The 19,867-nt window shown below is 45.3% G+C and overlaps 2 protein-coding genes across 2 annotated transcripts; both read right to left on the reverse strand.

The window, feature by feature from the left end:
- Positions 1-254: 254 nt before the first annotated feature.
- Positions 255-2,216, reverse strand: LOC101771837. The gene is made up of 2 exons (XM_004960553.3): positions 1,714-2,216; positions 255-719 (listed from the first exon to the last, which is right to left on the reverse strand). The coding sequence occupies exons 1-2, from the start codon at positions 2,010-2,012 to the stop codon at positions 491-493; spliced, it is 528 nt and encodes a 175-aa protein (XP_004960610.1). The 5' UTR covers positions 2,013-2,216; the 3' UTR covers positions 255-490.
- An 11,704-nt stretch (positions 2,217-13,920) lies between these two features.
- Positions 13,921-18,317, reverse strand: LOC101772246 (probable serine/threonine-protein kinase PBL7). Its single transcript, XM_004960554.4, has 5 exons — positions 17,710-18,317; positions 16,480-16,615; positions 15,466-15,724; positions 15,169-15,301; positions 13,921-14,699 (listed from the first exon to the last, which is right to left on the reverse strand). Exons 1-5 carry the CDS (start codon positions 18,199-18,201, stop codon positions 14,457-14,459), a joined length of 1,263 nt encoding a protein of 420 aa, XP_004960611.1. The 5' UTR covers positions 18,202-18,317; the 3' UTR covers positions 13,921-14,456.
- Positions 18,318-19,867: the final 1,550 nt, after the last annotated feature.

Raw genomic sequence — 19,867 nt, forward strand, 5'->3', positions numbered from 1 at the left:
TGACATGTATATGCTGATTGCCACAGGTGTGTAGGCATGATGCTCTTGCTTCCACATATCAGTGATCACTCTCCCCATCGTCATTTCTGATAATTTTTTTCCCCTCGAAAGATGTCATTTCTGATCATCTGTGCGGCTGTGCCCCTTTAGTATGTAATGCACTTGGTTGTGATGCAAAGTTGCAAACAAAGTTGATAACTCCCATCCATGTGACCAAATGAGTGTTCATGGCACAGATTGAACAATACACCGAGAAAAGAATGTATGGTAGGATAGATACTGAATAACATTTGCAATGCACTACCATCCGTATCCGACTCCGATTACGAATATTTGGAACTCGGATACTTTCAATTTTCTCAAGATTTGCTTAGAATCTACAAATTTTCCACCACGGCCGGCACCAGCCCTCCAAGATTTTTCACAATATATAGACAGCACCGGTACATGAAACTCTTTAAAGATTTCAAATCATTCTAAAATTATGACTTCAAACCATGTGGATGTGGTTATGGAAGAACCACGTCAAGAGGAACACGACGATGAGCAACGCGATTAGAAGGTTGCAGAACGACTGGTTCCTGCAGAAGCCACCGCACGCCTTGGATAAGCCTCCGCCGTCCACGGCCGCCGCCGTGTCGTGCCACTGCCGTATGAACTCCTTGCCGCCACCGCCGCCGGTGATGTTCACCGCGTTCTCACCGCAAATCTCGCAACGCCTGCATGCAGTCATGTCTCATGTTACAGCAAACTTAGGTTTCAGCCTTTCAGGTTAAACAAATGTTTCACCAGCATGAAACTGTCTTGATCGATCTAATACAGACGAAACAACTGCACATTTGGCACAGCAAAGAAGTGGCGAGTGACAGCTGATTCTGAAGTGATTGGCAGCAATAATTCAGGTATGTGCAGTCTTCATTCATGCCCATTTCACATGGTGCGACTAGTATAGAAAGGAACTGCTGGCCGTTGGTATTGTTCACCAATCAGAGATGCAGGGAGGACCTGCCTAATGACAACCCATCCTACAGTGCTCCCTACTAGGAATTGTCACAGATTATTCCACCATGATTGCTTAGCTTTATTCCTCTTCTTTAGCTGGTAAAGATTCCTTTCCCAGTCTGTTTTATGTTGCCATGACTCACTGTCATGTACTCATCATGTAATACTTTATATTGTGGTCATATGTTTCCAAAAGTATATACTTTTGTTCTCTCTGAAAAACGTAAGGCCTTGTTTGGAACGCTTGTACTGTTTCATGTAAGGAATTTACAAGAATTTTGCACAAATCCATACAACTTCTGTGAAAATCTTTCAAATAAACTCCCACCTCCAAAAGGGTTCCGAATGAACTCAAGAGCCTCTTCCATGAGTGAATGGCTGAGCCTTGCACATTTACCAAAAATGTAATAGGCTGTCGAAACTCAAGAGTGCGTGCATACCCATTTCTAGGCAAAGTGCAAAGGCTATTTCAAAAATTGATGCAACCCATTTTTTTTATGACGAATAGTTCAACACACCATGGTAGAATTAATTCAAGAACCGAACTTGCGATAATCTAAGAAAACAATTTGCTCAATTGCTCATACAAATTAGCCTCATAGATTGATGTTTAGGACTTAGGAGCGAGTGCGAACGAAGTTGTTGACTTATTGCAGTGGCAAGTCAAGAACTGAAGTTGCGAGCAAGCAGAGCATGGAACGGAGCACGTACCTGTTGCCCCGGACGGAGAACCACGCCTCGGCGCAGCGCCGGTGCGCCGCCGCCAGCTCGCCGCGGCAGCCGCAGCCGAGCCTCACCAGCCGCCCTCTCAGCCGCTCCGGCAGCTCGCCGTCCCCGTCCGGCAGGTGGCAGATCCTGCACCCAGGCCCCAGCCGCTCCTGATGATCGGCCGCAGCGCGCCCGCCGGCAACGTTGACCACAACGTGTGCCTGTGCCAGTGCCACCTCCCCGTCCGGCACCGGCCGTTCTCCGCCGCGGCCGGCCTCTCCGGCGCCGATCACTACTACCATGGCCGCCTCACCATCTCACGCCGGCCGGCACGGCCAAGGACAAGCTTATTGGTCTGTTCCCATGGCTGACGCTCGTACCCACAGGAATCTTGGTTTTCCGAAGGAACGAATGATTGAGTGAATGAATAGATTCTTAATTATCGCCTCGGTTCTGCGAACGGAGCGAGGCGAGTTGACCTGCGACAGCGAGAGGCCCGTGCCTGCGGGCAGGTCGGCATCAACGCTAAGGACCACGACGAGGAGGTGTATGAGAACGGCGCGCGGGACAGGATCATGCGACGTTTCTTTTCTTTTCTTTTTTTGTTTTGATAATGAGATCATGCGACGTTTCTTTTCTTTTCTTTATTTTTTGTTTTGATAATGAGATCATGCGACGTTGACTCGACATGGTACAATCATTGAGCATGCTTTCAGTGTTCAGCTACTACGCAATTTGAGTTGGGCAGCCAGCTTTCTGCGCCGCCCTGTCTAGTTAGCTCTTGGTCGTGAACTTTTTTTTTTTCCTGATTCCCATGAAAACGAACTGTTTCATGCTGTATTTCCATGAAAATGATTTGGGTTTTCTGACGGACACATCGAGATCATCTAATGGCAATTTCTTATTGATTTTTTACCCTTGAATAACTAGTTTCCTAACCGTAAGGCCAAATCGGTATATCACTCCCCACCACAATGAATGGAATCCATACTAATGAAGGCAAATGTGGCCATTTTCACGAATAACTTCATCCCATTTTTTATGGCCTCCATGGCAGTCAGCTCAACATCAAAATTAGTAAAAGCTACTACGATCTCTCCTCTCCACGCTTCACGGACGCGTGTCGATCAGCGGCATGCTCGCTAGCTTGCCCACAGCGTGCCCCGGTAGTTTTGCAAAAGAGCCCTTTGTTTTTTGGAATCAAGTGTAGTCCACCCGCACCCAAACCCTAACCCTCTCCTCGCCCCCGCCATCACCCCACCCCGCGCCGCCGCCGCCACTCCCGCAGCCCACCCTCCCTACTCACCTCCATGGCCACCCGGATGCGGATCCGACCGAGGCTGCCGCTCCTAGACCCATAAGGGCCCCAGAGCGGCGGGTAGGAGCGGCGCGGGCGATGCGCTCCTAGTCAGCCACGACGCGGGGAGCGCCGGAGCCCTACAGGCCGGATCTGCAACCGCCATGGCTGAGATGTATCTCCCGTCGAGTTCATCTCTTCTCAATTATCCCTGTGGGTCTTATGCATATGCCCTCTCTCTTTACCCCTTTCTCTCTCCCGTCCCAAACTCATCTCCTACCCACTATCCTCTCTCTCTCACACACACACACACTCTCAGATCCAAGCTGGGGACGAGTGATTCGACAAGTTAGTGAGGGAAGGCGATGGTGGCGAGGCTCCCACGGCGACGCATAGCGGGCGCGGCAAAACAACAGCCACCACCACCACCCATCCTGATCTTTCTCCCTTAGCTCTCTCCTCAGATCTGGCAAGACGGCGAGGAAGCACGATGAGCAGACGAGCATGGCTGAGCTCAACACCTGGCACCTTCCCCACCAGAGATCGAGCGTGAGCAATGGACGGTTGCACGACACGTGCTTACCTGCGACAACTCAGCGGTGAGCTGCAGTTTCCCCTTCCTAGTTCCTTCCATGTCACACTGGTATCGTACATACATCTATGGGCCCACCAGAATGTTTGGACAGTCCTAGATATAGGGCTGGACACCGAGACGTGTCTGACATGAACGCTATGGTGCAGGACGGCGTAGTCTACGTAGCAGGATAGAAACTAGTCGAGGATTAGTAAAACTACTCATAGCAATTAGAGTAGGATTCATCTAGTCGAATCCGACTAGTATTCTTGTAAATCAACCAACCTGCAACCCTACCCCCGGCAATATAAAGCGAGGCAAGGACCCCCGCCAAAGCAATTCAATCCAACCAACACACAGGATGTAGGGTATTACGCTATTCAGCAGCCCAAACCTGTCTAAATCGTGTGTATGTATTCACCTTCGAGTTCCTAACCTTGGCAAGCCCTACTAACCAAACACTACCTCAGGCATCCCCTTGGTAGGTTGCCAGGTAGGGGCTCTCACTAAGAATCCACTGGCAAACTCGATGGCCCAAGTCATCATCAAACCAATTGTCGTGGGTGTGACGTTCAACTTCGGTTCCTAGGTTTGCATTGCAGACAGCGCTGGAAACTTCTACCACCACATTGCACCGACCCTGGAGAAGAAGCAGCAAACCTTGAAGCTCCAGCGTTAGGATCTCGTTGAGAATTTTGGAGAATTTTCAATTTCTGACCTAGTCAAAGGCTGGGAGGGACGAGTCCGAGTACAACTCGACTTCTCCCGCTAGTCGGACTGATTTTCACGAGTTGGCGCTTAAACTATCGTGCGAATCGGACTACAACCCAAGTCGATTCCCATTTGGACTCCAAAACACGGTTGCTCATTACCAAGCTACCCTGTCCAGATCACAACCCGAAACAAATATGATCAAGGACCTCGACTACTACTCGGATCCGGATGAGGAGACCCCTTTATCAGGTCCGCAACAAGGCCTGGTAATCACATTGACTCCACAAGGCAAATTCGTCTATTAGCCCAACATGAAGCCACCTACTCTTGCCAAGATGATGATTCCCGCATTATCGCCTACCTTGACACCCTCCCGTACCAGAAGGGAACTCCTCTGTCGCCCATCTATGAAGAAGGCGGCTCCACAGAGGTCATCACGTCAAGCTCAAGAAGCTACTCTCCAGAATGGGAACTCTTCGTTCTCATTGATGGACAAGTGGGTGAGGAAGAAGAGCAACCATAGAGAAATCCGTGGCACGAATGTCACCCGGATGATTTCTCACAGGATGAACTCACTGCCAACGTTGCTGGAGAAGAGATTGAAGCTCAAAGAACTCAACGGTGAGCAAGAAACGCCGTAAGAGCAGAGCGATGCGGCCGCCTTGCAGCAAACTTGCCAATCATGAACCTGGATAACGTGTTTGAAGCAGTTCAATCGCGTCAACATCGCACTCCCCTTGCCACCATCGCATCCATTGATCTTATTACCCGCGCAATGCCATAGGACAAGTACACTAGACAATTAGCTAAACTGGCAGTGCGCGTGTACGAACAACTCGATCAGCAAAACCCGATACATTCAGTTCAACACACCCCATCCCAGCGTCGTCAACATGGCAGTAGACATAGGCACACTCCATCCAGACCAAGTCAAATTGGAGGGGCCAGACCAAGCCAAACTGGAGCAGAGTCGGGAGGCTGTGGCCACCATGGGGCCAATCCAGAGCATGAACGTCCAGTACAGGATCCCAGTAACAAGATCAACGCAGGATGCGACGCCCGTACCATCATTGATGGACGCCGCCTTGAGTGCGAGCAAGAAGTCGAGTATCCAGGAGAAGATTCTGATAGGTTCCCGCCTTCTCAAGACGTGTGAGATATTCCTCCTCCATTCTCACTCTCTTTGATCCGTCATTTTTTTCCTTAATTTATTTCATCCTTTCATTTTGTTCAGATTCTTCTATCCTTCTTCCATCACGCGCGCGCGTAAGTTAACCACAACTAACCTCATATGGCAGCTTCATCAAGTGGCATAACTAGAATGCATTACCACTAACCTCCATAATATATGCCCATCCTTTCTTATGCTTGAGCTTCGAATAGTGGACACCTCCTTCCACAACAAGCTAGTGGATATATAGGCAAGCCAACCTTACCAATGGCTGTGCACATGAGTGTGCCATTGATGGAGGTATCGATGTTATGATGGTCCCACTCCTCGGACTTGGATCCTTGGAGCATCCATGGCATTTTGATGCTGCCCACATACACTTCTAGAAACATTGAAATAAACCAAAGTGAATCTCTCGATAGTCCCAATATAGGTCACCACTTGCATGACCACCTTGTTGCATTCGACTAGCTATCGTGATGTTTGCATTAACTACAGTATTAGACATGACCCACCTCCCCGTGTCCAAGGAGAAAAGTGTCAAAGTAGAACTCAATTGAAGTATCATTTGTGTTTGTAGATGGGAATGCTTGGACAATCTTGAACTTGTGCTCCTTGTCTGACAACGGTTCATTGATCAATAATCTTGATCTCTTGATCCTCGACTAATGACGGTTCATTGGGTGGATCAAACATAAGTCACATTAACCAATCCTGGAGGATGGTACAGACCTGCATATGCATTATTACAAAGTGTAAAATCCACACAAGTATAACGTGAAGTGTTCTACCCACTAATTACTATAACTTAAAGTAGGATATCATATGACTTAAATTATCTTTTCATTTTCCAAATTCATGAGGTTACCTTTAGGATATAATCATTCCACTGATGGAGGATTATGTGTACTACAACTTTTTGATCATTACAGAAGGGGAATCTACTGGAAACAATCTACTAGATGAGCTAGGATGCATATCATGGACTTTGGATCCTTCCTCTCCTATGGGTTTACCAGCACATTTCTTAATCTATAACTAGCAATGCACAAGCATTGCATAAGAGGCTAGATACACGAGATAAGTAGTTCATTCGGGGTAACAACGAAAATCATAAATACTACTAGCCTGCTAGTTGGAGGCAACTGGGCTATTGTCGGTCCTGTATGTGTGCACTATTACTAAACTTAAAGTGAACTCAATTGAGGTTCTTATGTGTTCGTAAATGGGAATGCTTGGGACAATCTTGAACCTGTGCTCCTTGGCTGACAACGGTTCAGTGGATGGGTCAATATCATATTGATCTAATGCTCCTCGGCTGACGGTAGCTCATTGGATGGATCAAACACAAGTCCTACTGTTGATTCCTGGATCGGGTGCTAAGTGGCAATAGGAATTGGTAGTGCTTGCTGCATTGCCGGATTAGCAAGGAGGATGGTACGCACTTGAGGGCGTACGTAGTAGGGAGTACATATTTAAGGCACAAAAGGTCATTTTTTAGGCCAGTAAACTAAACACCCTATCATTATTTACACTGCAGCCTAGGGAGTCTAGCCTTGATGAGGGAACACCGACAATAGCAGAAGCCGATGAAATCACATTAAGGTAATAGTTGTAACAACCATTTGGATCAAAAGGGGACAGATTTGGATGAGTGTAGGGCATGATGAGCAGATTGCCTGTTTAGCACCAACCATAGTATTGTTACCCACAAAATAAATGACCATAAAGTGATATACCCACACATGTATAGCTCAAAGTGTTTTACCCACAAAGTAGTATAACTTAAAGTAGGACACCATACAACTTAATTAAATTACCATGTACTTTCCCAAATTCATGAGGCCACCTTTTTAGGAGAAGGGAAAATCATCTCATTGATGAAGGATTGCGCATCATGAACTTAAGATCCTTTTCTTATATGCAAATTCTCCTACACATATTTCTTAATATGCTATGACTAGAAATATTGATTTACTGAATAATAATGAAATGTTAGCCAAATTAAATCAGAAACTTAGAAAAGTATCATACACTGAAAGTCCGAAGATATGAGTTTCCATCACCACACCACTACTCGGACCTACGAAAAAAACATGCTTTGTGGTGCACGTACTTATCTACATGTCTAGCACTTTTTGACATGCTTAAAAAATTTTACGACCTAATTGGTGTTCTTACCATCTCAATGGATAAATAAAAGGCAAGGCGGAGATAGGGGAGAATGAGTGGTACTTCTTCTGCCACAGAGTAGAGCACCAAGGAGGGCTTCTGGAAGGCCAACGGCAAGGATAAAGAGATCTTCAAGGCAGTTGTTGTTGGAGGTTCAGGCCGTGAACCATAGGGGATAAAGAAAACACAAGTGTTCTACATGGGCTAGGTTCCCAGGGGATCCAAAACCAACTAGGTGGTGCACGAGTTCTGTCTCAAGGGCAAGTCTAGGCACAACAACACCAACGTGCACTTCAATCCCAACCTTGCCCAGAAGAACTGGCCATCAGTTCAAGCAGCAAAAAAATCCACTACAACAGCAGCGTTTCCTTTCATCCCAAAAAGAAAATTGAATCACTGCAACTTTTTGGTCATAACAGAAATTAAATCTACATGAAACAATCTACTAGATAAACTATGATGCACATCATGAACTTCATGTCCTTTTCTTATATGCAGATTCTCCTACACATATTTCTTAATATGCTATGACTATCAATATTGGTTTATTGAATAATAATGAAATGTTAGCCCAAATTAAATTAGAAATTTTAAAAAAGCATTAGACACTCAAAGTCTGAAGGTATGTCTTTCCATCACCAAACCACTACCCGGACCTACAAAGTTGTGTGCAATACACAACTCTCCCAAAAACATGCATTGTGGTGCGCGCACTTATTGACATGCTATGAACATTTTACGACCTAATTGATGCTTACCATCTCAATGGATAAATAAAAGGCAAGGCGAAGATGTGGGAGAAGGAGTCGTACTTCGTCTGCCACAAAGTGGGACACCAAGGAGGGCTACTGGAAGACCACGGGCAAGGACAAAGAGATCTTCAAGGTAGCTGTTGTTGGAAGTGTAGGCCGTGAGCTGGTGGGGATGAAGAAAACACAAGTGTTCTACATGGGCTAGGTTCCCAAGGGATCCAAGACCAACTAGGTGCTGCACGAGTTCTGTCTCAACAGCAACGTGCACTTCAATCCCAATCTTGCCCAAAAGAACCAGCCATCAGTTCAAGCAACAAAAAAAATCCACTACAAGAGCAACATTGACTTTCACCCGAAAAGAAAATCAAAATCATGAGGGAGCGGTTGGCTTCTCAACTCCCAATTCTTTTTACCTATGGTCTACTTATGTTTGACAACTTCCAAGAGGAAATGATTTTGACCTACGAGCAAAAAGCAAGAAACTCAACACAAGACACCCAAACTACTCCAGTCTCATGATCCGGACTCATGTGTCTACCTTCCCGCGCGCGCGTGTGGCGCTGGTCAAGAAGAAAAGCAAGCGAGGAGCTAGGGAGTGGAGCTGGTTTAGCAAAGACCGATAAGTGGATAGCTGTTGTAGTGTAAACAGGTGGTGGGTTAGTGGGCCGAGGAGGTGGATTATATTAGAGTAGCAAAGCCAGTGAAGAAAAATGCATGGGGCACACGGCCTTGGGTCTTACGCAGTGGCGGAGCCACATTATGCTCAGCGAGGGCCTAGGCCCACACTCGAATTTTGAAATTCAAAGGGAATTAGGCCCTTTTAACTGTAGCTATGTAACCCCAGCTCTTAGCAGACCCTCACTCAGTTTTGGACTTGGGTCCGCCCATGGCCTTACGTGCCATGCATATAACTTGCCACAGGAAAACAAAGACATGCCAAACTACTGATATTAATAAACTTATGTGTCAGAAATTTCTCCAGATCATAACAAGGATAAACCATTTATTTATTAACATAGAGTATAGATGAAGACATGGATTTATGATATACTTAACATCATCCTAAATGGTTCTGCTGATTGCCAAATAGTCTAGCTCAAAAACAAGTGTGTAAAATGCTCAATTTCTTGTAAATTAAGGCATTTTCGCCCACTTCCCAACGCCAGACAACCTTTATTAACATTAGTACTTATAGAGATTAACTTTTTAAAAAAACTTGTTTTGCCATCTGTAATCTCCAAAACCTCAAGCACGGCTAGTATCCTTCGCCAAAAGAAATGTTCCATCTGGTTCAAAATAAATGTTTTAGGATTTCTTCTAATCAAACTTTTTTAACTTTTAGCGTTAATATATAAAATTACAAAAATGGTAATAAAATAGATGTTAAGCACTTTTATGATATTTAGTGACCTTTTTGAAATGATTATTTCGTAGAAATTGTTGGTCAAAGCTTTACCTTGTAGACCATATTAATGTCCTAAAAGATATGAAATTTTGAATTGGAGGGTTCCTCTATAACCAAATCAATTAATAAGTCAACTCAAATATATGAAAGAAATGAAGATACATAGAGAAAGAATGGCCAATGGGTTCACTTGAAATGCATGTTAGATTTAATCAATGGAAAAACAAATACTATTAAAAGAGCATGCAACTTACAAAGAGTTATTTCATATAGTTTCAAACAAACAAAGCTATAAACTACTTTGAATTGATTTCAAGGATCAAATTTTCATGAGGACATTTTTATGATCAACCATAAGAATGCCAAGTGTCACCTGAAACAAATATCAGCCAGACCATAATGATTCATATGTAAAGTGTTCCAAAAAATCATTTCTCACCACCATTTTTTTGGCATCCCCATTTGGAGACCCAAAAAAAGGGTGAACAAACAAGCAGCTCAACAATCAGCATATATGATCTGATTCCAAACAAGGTGGGTAAAAGTAAAAGTAGAACATATTTAGAATATGGTAAAGCTTCCATAATAAAAATGTGAAAAACACTAATGAAAATGCAGGATGCAAACTAGCATGTCACCACTGAGTTCACAAGATCTTAAGGCTGAGAAGCATGAACAGAAGTAGAAAAGAGAAGAAACCTTGACCCCCACCTCGATGATCATTGTCACATGGTAGCCCACATAGACTACTGTTATTGTTGATGGTGTGGTTCTCATCCATTACGACCTCGTGCTGCAGCCCTCCGCCCTCGACCTTTCATGGAGGCCTCGTTGCCTCAACAACTCCACCCCTCAATAGTGCGCAGGGCCACGCCGCAATTGCTCAATGCACATGCATGAAACCTGCAAGAAGAAGAAGGGAGGAGATGAAGAGATGACAGATTAGAACTCAAAATCTATAGACCTACGATATTACGATAACGAGACCACGATAGATATAGATATAGGGTTAGGGTTAGTACATGCGTAGCCCGGAGCCGACTATACCCTTCAAGAGGAGGATTGGGAGTGGGAGTGGGAGTGGGACATGGAAGGAGGAAGAGATGCAAGATGTGGAGTCGCCAAAAGCCGGAGACCTCACCGTGAAGGTATGATTCGGGAGTGGGAGTGGGACGTGGGAGGAGGAAGAGATGCAAGATGTGGAGTCGCCGAAAGCTGGAGACCTCACCGTGAAGTCATGATTCGTGAACCTACTCACCGAAGCTGAGGGAAGGGTTGAGACGGCGAGGAGCCGAGAGCGAGAGTGCGGCGGCGGAGGAACCGAGAGGAGGCGAGGAGGGGAGAAATGAACTAGGGTTATGGAAACAAGGGCGGCTGTTGGGGTGAGGGAGTTACATATGACTCCTCTGGGCTGGGTTGTGGTGTTGGGCCATTACCCATTGGTGTTGGCCTACGGCTACCGGGCTAGCACTGGGCCGACTGTTGATTAACAGGTTGTGCTGCCACCCATCATGCTGGGGTCGCGGCCCATGCTTGTCATGTGCTACCGGGCCAGGACACAGCACAGGCACGCTGGTCATCGTGACGGGCCGAGCTTGGGTCGAGCCAAAAAAGTGGGCTTCGTACTGGGTGATCAGGCTGTAGGCGTTCTAGATATATATACCTCGATCTGGTGAACACAAGAACAAAAGAAGAAATCAATTAATAGAGAGCCATAGATTAGATTGACTTCTACACCCGACAGATGGCGCTCTTGACTGCCATCCTTCTCGCTATTGATTAGGACCAACGACAATCACCACTGTTGATGCAGGTGCCCTCATCCTTGAGCATCAAAGCCCACCAGCATCAATGCCCTGCCTCTGATCGTGCCTCCTTGCAAGGACATCTAACTTCTGTCCGGCCCTAGGTTGGCCATCACCCACTTCCATTTGCGCCCAACCACCACTGAGCAGTGGAAGAACGAATGCACCTTCATGCCAAAGGGCAACATGTAACCTAGCCATCGGCAGCCGCATAGGCCTTCACCTCCAACCCGGCATTGAAACTCGCCTAAACATCCACCTCCGCTCCTTGCCGCACACACCCACTAGCTTGCGTTGCCCACCACCAAGCGGCAGCAATGGGGAATCGCCGCCGCCACGGTCCTTGCCGTGGGATGGGGTAGTGAGCAGCAAGCCCTACAATGCTGCTCCCTCGTCTCTTATATGGGGTAGTGAACCATTTTAACATAAATGCAATGTACTATATTTACCACATGTGAACGATCATTTTAGGCTATGGCTTTCCTATGTAGTTATGTTGCAGACAATAGTGTGGCAATATGTCTGTATGACCTTCACGTAGCAATGCGCGGACATATTTGCTAGCAAATGATAAAAGTTTAATATAGTAAAACTATATGTAGTATTGAGCAGAAAAAATCCTTGCCCTTCATAAAAATTTAGATATCGATAGCTCAAATAAGAAACTACTAAAAAGAAACAATGACCCACGACATCTACCTTAGTGCTCTCATCTGATGTGATATCTTCTTCATTGGTTGCCCATTCAAGACGAGCACCTTGTAGCCAATGGGTGCACCTGGTATCACAGGATCTATTCATTATGAGATTTAAAAAAAGCAACAATTCTGAAATATAGTTTAGCAATTAAAATACAGCACGGTTTGTACTCCAAAAAAGCTAGGTCTATTGACTCATTTGGTCTAAATGAAATTTAAGGTACGAATGCATTTCCATTTTAGGGTTCAATTCAATGAGCCAATAGAATTCATCAGTTTCACGGGGGAATCAAATCGGAGGAGCTGGATTCATGGCAAATGTACCATCAACAAGCAGTCAAAGGACACATATTTGTCAATAAACACATTTACCATACATACATACATACATACATACATACATACATACATACATACATACATACATACATACATACATACATACATACATACATACATACATACATACATACATACATACATACATATGTATGTATGTATGTATGTATATCTTCCAACTTTATTTTAGAACTATCTGGGTAATATAGACTGAGAAGGAACCGAATCAGAAATAATTGGGCACAAACCCATCTTAGCTCCATCTACCTCGAGCAAGCATATTAAAAGAAGCCAAGGAAGCTTTGTCCTGGGGCATGCACCATGGATGCAGGACGTTGCAGTCGCAGCATCTAACAAGAAGAAGGAAAGAGAGACAATAATGCATGACAACAAATAAGGAACGGCGGGAGATGAGGCATCAAAGGTGATACAACATGAGGCCTGGTTACTGCACGACCTTCCGCCATGCCATTGATGTAACATATTTTCTTACACACCCACTCATCAAAATGTGTGTTAGACACTTAGACATAACATATTAACATCCCACTTTAACATAGTGGTTGAGAGCAATGAGGCATCTGATTGAGCAAGAGCTCTTTTACGGTTGTGGATAGGAGGATTATTTGTGCTGCTCTCGCGGGCCACTGGGCAGCATGCGATCCTTCTTGGGCTCCTGGAATAAAATAACAGGAGCAGCTCTCGATATTGGGCCACTGGGCCGGCGGCCGCGCATCAGGTTGAAGAAAGTAGTAGAACATAAACGAATATATCCAAACTTTTTTTTAGGGCGAGTAGAAATTGTGGCATTTCGGAATTAATATTGGCGCGTTGAGCTGCTATGCTAACTATTTTTCTGCATTTTTTCCACTCTTTGCCTGTCCATTTCATTCTACAAGATATAAAAAAATCGGTTTTTTTCTTTTGGTGGAATGATTGTTCTGTTCGAGATTCAGCCCTCGCTAGTGGTTACAGCGGGCCAACAGTTGGTTGAAGTGCCTGATGATACTTGCAGGCTGAACCGCCAAACACGCGATGCACCATCAAGTCATCAACCACTTGTATTGAAAGCCATCAACCACATTGATCGCGTGCAGCCATGTCTCGTCATGTGTATATAGTTGTTGCACCAACATATCACTTGGCAGGGGAAGAGCGTTTGGTGACTGAACGACATTGTGATGTTCACGCCGATTCTTTTCCTTGTGTTGCCTGTGCTCTGCTCTCTGAATCAGTAGAAAGCATTAAAACCCCCAACAGGATGAGGTAAAAAGCAGGCAATCAAACAGCAACGGATTTTGAAACCAGTTCCAGAAACCTACTATACATTACATATATACGAACTCAAGGACAATAGTACTTCTCATCGACGATGATACCAGTGCACTTAGCTCAACAGATCCTGTACAACTGGACAAGGATCTTATAAGTTAATTTCCTAACATAGCTCAAGCCAAAAAAAAATCAAGCAGTACTCTACAACACAGTTGTGCCAGCTCATACCAAACACTACTATAATGATGAACTCTCCACAACCACGGGTACTGATCCCAACAACTTAACATGACTACTAACTCCACAGGACTGAAAACTCCATTGAAACTCAAATAAGCTCTCAGTACCGTGCAACCAAACTCCCTTTTAAATTCGAAACCTACCTGCTCATGACGCACCTTACAAAATCGGGAGATCACCAGCAGAGCAAGAGGACCATGTCAGGAATCGTGCTAATCTCATTGTCTCAGCAGCGTTAGTTAGTTATAGACGAGAGGAATTCCAGAGAGACGAGCACCAAACTGCAGATTAAAGACTTGCTTTCCTAGTCGAGTGGCTTCGATGCTTGCACGTTGGGGTTGCAAGCTTTCTGGGCAGAGCGGTTCTTGACAAGAGGAACCAGTGACTGGACTACATCAGCCATTAGTGGCCTGTAATCAGCCTCTGGTTGAACACACATGGCAGCAATGGCAGCCACTTGGACAGCATCTTTCAAGGAGTATTGACCTTCCAATGCTGGATCCAAGATCCGCACAACTTTTTCTCGGTCAGTGAGCATAGGCAATGCCTGCATTAATTCAGTGACAGGTTAGATATATATAGCATTCAAATACCACTCTTGATACTTGAAAAATAAACCATGAATGCTGATGTTTTCCTACCTAATAAGTACAAGGATGAGAGACAGATGGATTCTAATTAAGACATGTCATGACTTACTCAAGTATAGGACATAAGAATCAAGTATAGGAGCAGAAACAATTTAAAGTCAATGACCTTGAGGAATTGAAGTACATGTACATGTCCTAAGAAATTGAAGTGCACACGAATATCCAATTTCCTCTTGGGAACAACCTCGAACTTTTACAATTTAAGGAATTAAGTGCACAGTGTTGTATAATCGATACTAATTTTAGATTAACAAAAAAACTTAACACTACTGCATTGATATCATGCTCCAAGATGGCATCAGAAAACAGCTCAAAGCAAAGCCATATCAACAAGTGACTCTCTTGATCACCTGATGTTATACTTACCCAATTCACTAAAACACCTTCTCCAGGAGGCCTCTTCATATCAACTGGTACTCTGCCAGTAAGCAATTCCAAAAGCACAACACCGTAACTGTACACATCTGATTTGGTAGTCAAATGCCCAGTCAATGCGTACCTACATAGATTGCGTATGCATCATGTTAGAGGCAGTATAATCAGTGGTTGAACTCGAAAGTGATTGCACAAAAGGCAAACCAGTATCAAACTTATGATCTTGCACGATGGGTTTAGGAAATAGGAGGTTATAAAAATATTAAATGAACGTTAGTCTAGTCTTACTCGGGCGCAACATAGCCTTGTGTGCCTAAAACTCGAGTTGAGACATGGCCGCCAGCTCTATCAGATCCAAGTTTGGCTAGACCAAAGTCTGAAACTCTTGCATGGAAGTCCTTGTCCAGAAGAATATTGCTGCTCTTGAAGTCTCTGTGTATAACAGGTGGATTAACACGCTCATGAAGATATTCCAAACCTTTTGCTGCTTGAAGCGCAATTCTCATTCTTGTATCCCAGTCCAATTTTGAGATCCCACCAAAGGATCCTAGAGCAACAATGTTTTAGAACTATCAGTCAGCAAAAAAGAAACAGTACTAATGAATAGTATTAAAACCTAAGCTATCGGTGTTAAATGGAAGGAAAACATTTTAGCCAACTTCAGGTTTCCCTATCAACCTAAACAAAAAAAAAGAGTTATCTACACCTAAAATTGGATGTCACAAGTCTATTGAATCACTTTTATGATATGCCAACTACCTGTAAGCTCAGAGGCAACACCGGTAATGAATTTTACTTTGAATATTTCCTAAACCATGGCATCTCAAAGTGTTCCCACTTTTTGCTAAGCCATACATACAAAATGCTAACCAGTTTAATGATCACAGTGCAAACCTCCTAAAAAGGATCATCACAGTTCAGCAACAAGCAGCACATCACTAACCTCTTGGAAGGCGTCTTTAGTCTTTAAGACATGAAGTTATCCTGCATTTATCCAGGATAAAGGCTGATCTTCACTCTTCGGTCGTGGTTCATGGATTGGCTTAACTCTTTGTAATCTTAGTTGTTGAAAATTATTTTAGTTCTTATATATATATATATATATAAACTCCTCTTTTTTTAATTGGGAGGCCTACGTCTCACGGTTTGGGGTAAAAAAACAGCACATTGGTGCAATAAATGTAGTTCACCAGGTAAATTTGGGGGTCTTAATCAATTGAACAAGCAGTGAAATGCTCTAAATGTGCACAACATCAAACACACAAAACACAGATATGATTGGACGATACAAAATGGGTATACCTCTATTTGGATAGAGATGCTCCTGAAGACCCCCATTGGCCATGAACTCATACACCAGTAGCCGGTGTCCACCTTCAGAACAATGGCCAATCAGACCCAACAAATAAGGCGACCGGAGCCTACTCAGCAGCTCCACCTGCGAAAACATCAAATGTTCAGAAAATATTGCAAAAGTAGCAGGAAGATTTTTCAGTCCATGTACTTTATATGAACCATCCCAAATGGAAGAATCAATGAATCAGATTCAGTCACACCCAAAAGCTCCTCTCCCTCCATTACCAAGTTAGCATAACTGATTAAACAACAGCATTACATCCATCAATTTCTCTGATGCCAATTATACATATAGTTTCGTTCCTATAGTCAGCACTGCTTGTTGTAAAATCTGCTATTATTTATCAGATGTCAAGCCTGTGCGCTATCCCGGTAGTACAGTTATTGTTTTTATAGTTATAGGTTTACTGCCATCCCCATGGACAAATTGGGGCATGTGAAGCATTGGTGGAACCAATCAGGGAGTGATTCTTTCTGTTTCCATTTCCAGTTGATTGACGAACCATCCAGTATACATGAACATCTCGGAGTGACTGCGGGGCTAGTTGTCTTAGGTGTCACTAACAATACAGCATGGACAGAATCAGGACTCAATGTTTCAACTTCACCCACACCACTGCAAATTGTTTTTTATTTCACCAACCTCCAGATCAAATCGAAAAGATTATACCACCCTCAGCATAAAAATACTACAAGATAAACCACCTTGCTTACGAACCATTTACTAAATACACATGGCAAAGAGCTGAAAGTTACAATCGAGAATCTTCAAATAATCCAACCGAACTAAAAAAAAACACAAATACCAAATTGTACACTTAGTGCAAGAGTAGGTAATTCGCCTTTACCCACCACATAACGGACTGCCCCATTTTTAGAAAGAGAATATGATCTTTAAAACAAGCGACCAACCCCAGAAACCACCAACGCACAGTGACCCCATTTCTACCCACGAAACCCCGCAATGCGCAATGTGTCCGCTTGGACCGCAGAAACTTCACCAAGGCGCAACGGCCAGATCCAGTATTTACGAACTGGGGGAGCTCACTAGAAGACGTGGTGAAGTCTGTCCCAGACTCCCAGCCCCAATCCCAGCACATGGGAACACCCGCATTCGCCGCTGAGGAGCAAGGACTCGATCGAAAAACACAAATTTTCAGTAGCAGTTGTTTTTACCTCCATCTCGAACTCCTCCTCGCCCTGCTTCCCGGGGCGGTCCATGAGCTTGACCGCGACCTTCCTCCCGTCGGGGAGCACCCCGCGGTACACGGCCCCGAAGCTGCCCTGGCCGACCATGTGCGCCCTCCCGAACCCGCCGGTCGCCGCGTGCAGCTGCCGGTAGCTGAACACCTGCACGCCCCTCTCCCCGGCGACCACCACCGCCCCGGCCCCATCGCTGGCGGAGTTGCTGGACGGGCTCTCCTTCCCCTGCTGCTGCTGCGGTGGCGGCGGTGCCCGGAGAGGCGGCGGCGGAGGGGAGCCGGAGCGCTTGGGGAGGTCGTAGAGCGATTGCTTGCGGCGGGAGACCTTCCGGGTGATGTAGCAGTAGTAGGCGAAGGCGGCGATGAGGGAGAGGAGGGAGAGCGCGGCGAGGGAGACGATGACCAGCAGGGCCACCGACTCCTCGCGCTTGTACTCATCGCCGCCGCCGCCGCCGGGGTCCGACATTTGGTGCGGGCGGTCGCCGGAACCCTAGGGTCGAGGGATGGGGGGCGGGGAGGGGGAGAATCGGGAGAATCAAGCGAGTGATTTGGAGGAAGACGACGAGGGTTTTTGGGGGAGGGGTTTGGGAGTGGGTCAGTGGGCTCAACACTGCAGGGGGTGACTCATTTTCTATGCGCGGAACCCGAGGCCTGGGACAACGATGAGTGGAGTGGGCCAGCGGGTCAGCCGGTGGGAGCCAGAAGCAGTGCAACGTGTTCAAGTGAAGTGCTTGCAGTAATACTTCGACAGGCTGTTATTTTGGCAGTAATACTCGCTCCCTGCTCCTCTCCGTCGTTGCTTACAATTTAGGACGGAAGGACTCTCCTTATTTTAAAGACCGAATTTTATCTACATAAAACACAGATCAACTATTTTCATTGGTGGGTGACGCAAGCAAGCTCAAAATAGCTACACAAAATGAATTGTACATCTAACGATATAAATGATAAAAACTGCCCCCTCAATTTGAAATTATAATATATAGGTCATTTTTAGCATATACTCCCTCCGTATAGGAAAAGGAAGTCGTTTTGGATAGCGACACGGTCTCCAAAGCATTACTTTGACTCCTTATTTTTATAAATATTAAATATTTATCCAAAAATGATATATGTATATTTTATGAAAGTATTTTTCAAGACAAATCTATTTATATGACTTTCACATTTCCAAACTTAACAATTTAAAAGTTATTCATGATTTATATTCCCAATGTTTGACCCAAACCTTGTCCAAAACGACTTTCTTTTCCTATACGGAGGGAGTATGTATATCTACTATAGTAATGCTATTAAATTTAGAAAACATACGAAAGGAATAAAGTACATAGAAAGTCTCAAAACCAAGTCAATATGCTTCAGAGGCAAACACACAAATCCGATGTGCGAACGCTTGGCCCTGTCGAAATGATCTTGTACGGACTCTCCCGTGATCCACACACACCCCCTTTTCATGTTACATTTTCTGATGAAACGAAAAGGAAATGGGGCATGACTCAGGAGACCTCCATTACAAACACGCACGGTTCTCATCCTTTCTCCGCACGCCTCAAACAACTTTTTTCCGCCAAGATTACGTATATCGGTTTGGCAATGTGCCTTACAATCTGACATCTATTGCTTGCACGGCAAATGACCAAAAAGGGTTGGTTGACAAACCTGGATTGAACCAAAAGCAAAGAATTTCTGGCATCAAATCTGAATAACGTCCACAATTTTATAGTCAGCTAAGTACTAGCAACAAAGTACAGCGCACGACCCCGCGTTGCCCCTCCCAGGTGACTCGGGGGGCGACCCGTGCATCGCCACGGGCCTCCCCCACCATCGGGCCTCGTCGGTCGTCCGCCTCCACCCCCCGCTCTCCTTTTCTCCTCTCCACCCCTTCCCCCAGCCCTAAATCCCGGTGAACCTCGATCGCTTCTCCGGCCGACGCCGGCTGTTAGAGGTTGGATCCACGCCTCCAATGGTCGGATTTACCCTCTCCACCACCGGATCTACGAGCTGGGCTCGTCTTTGCTCCTTCCTGGCGCCACCATGAGTGCGCTGTCTGCAACTAGCCTTGGCGGCGCTCCTCGCCGCCCCCTAGCCTTGACGGCGCTCCCCGCTGCCCCCCTAGCCGAGGCCTAGCGGGC

Source organism: Setaria italica, chromosome III (genome assembly GCF_000263155.2).
Source record: "Setaria italica strain Yugu1 chromosome III, Setaria_italica_v2.0, whole genome shotgun sequence".
NCBI lineage: Eukaryota > Viridiplantae > Streptophyta > Magnoliopsida > Poales > Poaceae > Setaria > Setaria italica.

Excerpts from the sequence above, each read along its gene's own strand:
- LOC101771837 (XM_004960553.3), bottom strand. The coding sequence starts at position 2,012 with ATGGTAGTAGTGATCGGCGCCGGAGAGGCCGGCCGCGGCGGAGAACGG. Across the intron at positions 720-1,713 it reads TTCTCCGTCCGGGGCAACAG|GCGTTGCGAGATTTGCGGTG; the intron begins GTACGTGCTCCG and ends GACTGCATGCAG.
- LOC101772246 (XM_004960554.4), bottom strand. The coding sequence starts at position 18,201 with ATGTCGGACCCCGGCGGCGGCGGCGGCGATGAGTACAAGCGCGAGGAG. Across the intron at positions 15,302-15,465 it reads CAAGGCTATGTTGCGCCCGA|GTACGCATTGACTGGGCATT; the intron begins GTAAGACTAGAC and ends CAATCTATGTAG. Across the intron at positions 14,700-15,168 it reads AAGGTGTTTTAGTGAATTGG|GCATTGCCTATGCTCACTGA; the intron begins GTAAGTATAACA and ends GAATTAATGCAG.